The 6,125-nt window shown below is 35.4% G+C and overlaps 1 protein-coding gene across 3 annotated transcripts in view; it reads left to right on the top strand.

Annotated features, from left to right (window-relative positions):
• The first annotated feature begins 206 nt into the window (after nucleotides 1-206).
• Nucleotides 207-6,125, top strand: part of col27a1b (collagen, type XXVII, alpha 1b) — a 115,004-nt gene continuing 109,085 nt past the window's right edge. The window contains exons 1-2 of one of the 3 annotated variants that reach the window (XM_051894873.1): nucleotides 207-1,471; nucleotides 3,816-3,886. In XM_051894873.1, the coding sequence (XP_051750833.1) occupies nucleotides 1,380-1,471; nucleotides 3,816-3,886 (163 nt within the window). In that variant the 5' untranslated portion in view covers nucleotides 207-1,379. The remainder of the gene's footprint in view (nucleotides 1,472-3,815; nucleotides 3,887-6,125) is intronic. The other 2 variants (XM_051894871.1, XM_051894872.1) reach the window with 2 other exon arrangements.

Here is a 6,125-nt window from a genome sequence, read left to right as displayed (position 1 = left end):
TTCACTCATTCACTCACTCACTCACTATATCACTCACACACTTTTTACTCAATTTGAATGTCTCCCCTTCCCCAATTTTTAAAGTTTAAAACCAGCAGATCATATAGAGAAACACTTCACAGTCCATACCACCCCATCACATCAGTTACCACCCCGTCACATTTACCACCCCGTCACAGGGTCATTTTGTTAAAGGTTTATGGAAATAAAATGAAATATTACATAAATTAATGTTGAATGATGTTTTTGTTGTGTGGACTAATCAGATAAATGTAACTTTATTTGTATTTTTTAAGTGAATTAATTTTTTCAGTACAAACAATGAGGCCATTGAAACGTCAAATTCATATTTCAAGATTAAAAATCTAAGAATATATATAAAAAAAAAAATAAAAAAAAAATTAGACTTTCTATTGATGGTTTCCAAAAAAGGGACATTTTTACTATTAGGAAAATATGTTTTTTTGGAGGATTAACGTATATTTCAAGTTGTAGGTTTGTTTAAAAAAAAGTTTGTTCTTAATGAAAATTTCGAAAAATGCAAAGTGGAAATGGCACCCGTTTCATAGAATGACTCCATTGCTGGCTAGAGGCATCACTAATAAATGACATTATTTTCATTTTTGGGTGAACTAACCCTTTAACTGTGGACTTCCTTTTTAGTGCTAGACTTTGTAATTGTTTTAAATTCATAAAGCGTTTTATTTTTTCTTGTTGAAAGTTAAATAACCCTTACAAGATACAGTTTCACAAGAACAAATGCCCAAATCACTATGAAAGCGAGTTGAGGGAGAACTAATGATCCACATCTGTGGTAAATTACCGGATTTGTTTTGATATGAACTTGTATGACGCCCTTCAATATTTATTTTTTTATTATTATTATTTTATTTTGGCTTAATTCTTTTATTTTATTTATTTATTTTTTCGAGGAAAGCGAAAATAAAAGTGTGGGTTTGGAAAGACACACCTTCCATTGAATCCCTTCTAGTTTCCAGAGAGAAGTGTTTCTTTCTCAGAAGACAGTTGAGGGCGACAGAGGGAAATATGCTTCCAGTGTCTAAAATCTTCAGCATGTCTACTAAGTACTTGAGTTTTATTTGGCGACTTGACTAAGCGGTTGTACTTCACCTCAGCAAACGATGTCTGTTTCTCTTTGGACTTAAATTTCTAGTTTACAGCACCATCGGATCTATTACTGTCAGATGGAGAAGTCTGCATCGCTCCTCGCAGGTTCCTCTCTTTGGAAAGTACTACATTTGGCACTTGGGAAAGACTACGGCATGTAGTTTTGTACTACAGTGGTGCATTAAGACCTTTAGCAGTTATTAAGGGACATTGTGATATGGAAGTAATTCAGCAACTCTGTCATGTCCTGAATGCAGCAAACACTCCCGAGGAAGAATGAAGTAAGCGCGATGGAGCCGGACAATGCCCCGAACTCCAGACTCAAAGCAGCTGGTGTCGGGGGGTGAGTAACAGCGCTCTCACGTCATGAAAATAGTTAGATAGATAGATAGATAGATAGATAGATAGATAGATTTCACTCAAACGTTAAATGGGTCATAAATTAGCCTGTTGGCTGTCAGCTCGGCTACATAAGGAAGAATGAGTTCGCGAAGGGAGGTCCGTTATAATGTCCTTTCTGGAGTTTGGAGAAACTTGATGAATGAATGGGACACAGAAAACTTGTTTAACTTTGTTGAACAGCATTCATCCAGAAGTAAAGATTTTTTTTGAGCAACATATAACTGTTTGTTTTAGATTAACTTCTTTTTACTGATTTAATTGTTTTTATGACTGAATAACCAGTAATTCAGGTTGAGTTTAGAAGTTATTTATTTCTTATGTTTTTTAGTGTCTGGAATGTATGACCATTCCTGCTCAGCTGTTTTGTCATTATTATTTATTTATTTCATTGTTTTCCAGTGAAATTATTAAGAGAAATCGTGTTTAGATTAATGCTGTCTCTCTCTCTCTCTCTTGCACTGAACTGTATCATTGTCCATGGTGGGACTGTATAAAGGGATATTTAGCATGGCAAGTGTTTAGTTCTTGTGGCTATGACAGAAAATGCTGACTAAAGTAAAACTACAATATCTGGTCATGAATGCATTCCCACATCCACAGTCAGCACATGGGGGCAGAAAAAGAATACCAGAGTGATGAAAGAGTCTCAAGATGTCACGTAGAACCACTTTTGCTTATTGTCATAGAAGAAACCAAACATTTTTGCTGCATAGTGCAAATTGACCAACACTCATTATAAATAAATACCTCAATATAAGGACCCCGTGAAAGAAATCTGCACTTGTGGTTTCCATTAGAATTTCAGTAACACTGCAAGACCACCTAATGCACAATTATTTCTTAGTTTTTTTCTTTCATGTTTCATGGGTGATAGATCAAATTTAATAGTTTAAGAATCGACTCATATTGAATCTGCACTAATCTAAATATTTTGGGGGGAAGGGGCTTATACTCATTTCAACTGCACTCATTTTCAGTATATTAATTGATTTGACTGATTTAAGAGCTCTTAGAACGAAGCTCTCAGAAGTTCCTCGCCTTGGCATATTGAGAGGAAACACTCACTTTCTATATGGAGCATCGCAAATTTTTGGTATCCAGGCAGATGATAAGCTTTGACTGCCTGAGCAGAAACAGCTGTTAGGGCTTTACAGTAAAGGCTGCTGCTGCTGCTGCCAAGTGTTACTGGGTCTACAGGCAGATGGAGCACTGCTTTTGGACACTGACTAGACTGATAATTTAGATGGATGCGGTGATGCTTTAGTGTAGAATGGAACAATGTGATCCCAAGACTTTGTTTTCTTTCGGTAGCCGAGATAAAAAAAGACCAGTGGCAAAGAGATTTTGGTTCTTTGGTTTGACCTTTTCTGGGTTTTAAATAACTCTCTCAGAGGCATTGTTGTTGTTTTCTCAGTGTTGCAATACAGAGGCATTGTTGTTTTCTCAGTGTTGCAAGACTACGGTTGGACCTTTAAGCTTATAGTGTTTGTCTCACATTGTCATTTGAGAGATTGGACACATAAGCTTTGAAAACAGATTTTTAATCAGTATGCATGTGGGAAATAAATGTTTGACATTATTAAACTCTTAGGATATACACTACCGTTCAAAAGTTTTGGGTCAGTGAGATTTTCTTTCTTTCTTTAAAAAAAAAAAAAAAAAAAAAAAAAAGAAATTAATACTTTTATTTAGCAATGATGCATTAAATTTATCAAAAGTGACAGCACAGACATTTGTAATATTACAAAATGTTTCTATTTCAAATAAATGCTGTTTTTTCTATTCATTAATAGAATAAATAACTAATGCTTAATATAAAAATATTAAGCAGCACAACTGTTTTCAACATTGATAATAATAAGAAATGTTTCTTGAGCACCAAATCAGCATATTAGAATGATTTCTGAAGGATCATCTGACACTAAACCTGGAGCAATGATGCTGAAAATTCATCTTTGCCATCACATTACATTTAAAAAATATATTAAAATAGAAAAGTTATTTTAAATTGTAATAATATTTTACAGTATTGCTGTTTTTACAGTCTTTGAAAAAAAAAAAAAAACTTTTGAATGGTATAGTATAAACCTGTTTTTATTTTAAATTCATTGTCTGGGGGTGGGGGTAGTCAAATTCATGAGTCAAATTCATGCTAAGTTGTATCTACCGTTTATATTAAAGCTTGAGCTGTGATGTTGCCAGGAGACATTGTAAAATCACAAATCAGTGTCAACTAGATGTTTGATTTGGTCAGTTTGTAACTGTAATACTTTTTTTTTTAACAGGAGAGCTGTCTTTCTCTGCATGATTCTTTACTGTACATGCTGTCTGAGGTTTGCACAAGCACAGTCTGCAGGTAAGTGATTTTCATTCATAGATTTTCAAAACCTGTACATTTTCTAACACAATTTTAGTGCCTGATCAGCATGCAAAATACAATTCTGTTAACTTTCACCATGGTCTTGACATCTGTGTCATAACCCTGTACGTTACATGAGCACATGGGTTCATTGAAGTCCAAAGACCTCACACTGCCTTGCAAAAAAGTTTGAGGATACTTGACAGGACTTGGACAAATAGACCTCTAATGTTACAACCCATTGGAGTTTTCCATGAGTCAGAGGTGAAAGAGGCTACAGGTACTTTGTTTTTAAGAAGCAATGCGCTCCATATTTGCCAGAGTTAACAATATTCAGATGATATATGGAGCAGCGTTTGATCAACAACATATGAAGGTTCTGAGTCTGTTTATTTTTCACTATAAATCAGAAGCCGTTGCTTTTGTGATTCTATATGCTTTGCATTTGATTTCCAACCTTATTTGAATGGCATTGTGCCTGATTGGATGTCACTGACTGAGTCTGCTGACTGTAGATGTATAAACTGTTTAATATTGAACAGATTCTGTATTTACATCTAGCGTAAATATTGCTGGTGGTCTGTTACTGCAATGTACAACTGTCAATTCAATTTAGGTATTATGCTTGGTAGAGATTGAAATTACAGCACTGACTAGCTATGCATGACATAAAGAACTAGCATGTGCACTTTTAAGATGTTAAGATGTACTTGTTGTTTCAACCAAGTAGCCTAAACTTACAGGTTCTTATTCAAGGTGTGTCTAGAATTCCCACATCTGCTTTGACCAGATTTAATATGGTGGGGGAGGTTCATAACATCCGTCACATTCAGTCTAACTCATTCATGTACATGTAACATATGGTGCTTCTGTGTCAGACATTAATGAAATGCACCAGCCATCATGTTTTAAACAAGTCATGAAAGATACCTTTGTTCTTGAGTGTATGTTTGATGTTTTTACCATATGTGAGACAGTCCATATAGCACATTCCCCATCTGCTGTCCAAGATTTATCCGGGTATCCGCCGCATGACTTATGATCAAGTCATCTTTGTGAGCCGTTGCTGGAGAGTTTCTGGAATTCTTCTCTAGCCGTTACTCTTATCTGTAGTGTAAAATATGATTTCCAGTGTATGACATTCCACTTTCCACTGACATTTCATTCTGACATAAATTTCTGTTGCCCTTGAAATTATAGTAATTTCAGGCTGCTTCTGGTCAAGTCAAAGTACTTTTACCGCAATGTTCTTCCTATGTGGAGTAGCGTATCAAATTAATGAGAGTATGAACCCTTTAATTAAACATGCTCATGTGAATAGCTTTTATATACAATAACGTAGATCTGTTGTGTTTGTTTTATGCTTGTTCGAGAATAGACATGACTTTTTTTCCTCACTGGAATTCCTACATAACTTGCAATATTCTAAAACAACATTCAGAGGTAATAAATACTACATAAAGGTAATTCTAAGATGGCATTCTATGCGTTTGTCGTGTCTACTAAAGTCTGTCAGTCATCATTAGAGCGCCATCCTCAGGCTGAATAATGCAAAAACATTAGAATTCTGCCAAAAGTGTGTCTGATGTGTTCAGCAATTAGAATATAAAGCTTAAAAATGTTTATCATAAACTAGCGCTAAGACCCAGAATCTGTCCTACCTAAATTTATGGTCAGGGGCCACTACTGCTTACCTGAGTATTCCAATACATTAATGGTACATTTACATGACAACGATGTACTAAAAACAGAAAAGTTTTTCCGTTTTTTGCGCACAGATGACACCATTGTCAAAACAATTCCTGTTCACACAGATCAGTGAAAACGACTAAAAACGATGTATGCATGCCAGGCCAGTAGTTGGTGTTGTCACTTTGTAAAGAAACACTGAGCGCCTATAGACTGAAAACGTACGCATGCGCATGAAGTCACCGTTTTTACAAATTTGCGGTTTTGTAGTACACACGGAGGCGATAACGGTATTGTTTTCAAATACGTGCACTTTGAAACCTGTTTTCAAAAGTTCACGGTTTCAGGCCCCCAAAACACCATTGTTGTGTGAATGAATGGCTAAAGGCATAAAACGTTTTACGTTTTTAATTGAAAATGGTGTCGTGTAAACAGCCCCTGAAAGTTTCATAATGAGATGGCTGTCTGGAAAGAAGAAAGTAAAAGCCTGATTCATATTCAAAATGGTTAGCACCAGCACTGCTTTGTTTCTGATTTATATAAACTA

The sequence above is a fragment of the Ctenopharyngodon idella genome, chromosome 5, assembly GCF_019924925.1.
Source record: "Ctenopharyngodon idella isolate HZGC_01 chromosome 5, HZGC01, whole genome shotgun sequence".
NCBI classification, from domain to species: Eukaryota; Metazoa; Chordata; class Actinopteri; order Cypriniformes; family Xenocyprididae; genus Ctenopharyngodon; species Ctenopharyngodon idella.
Note: the sequence above shows the minus strand (reverse complement) of the source record. Positions and strands in the feature narration are given on the sequence as shown.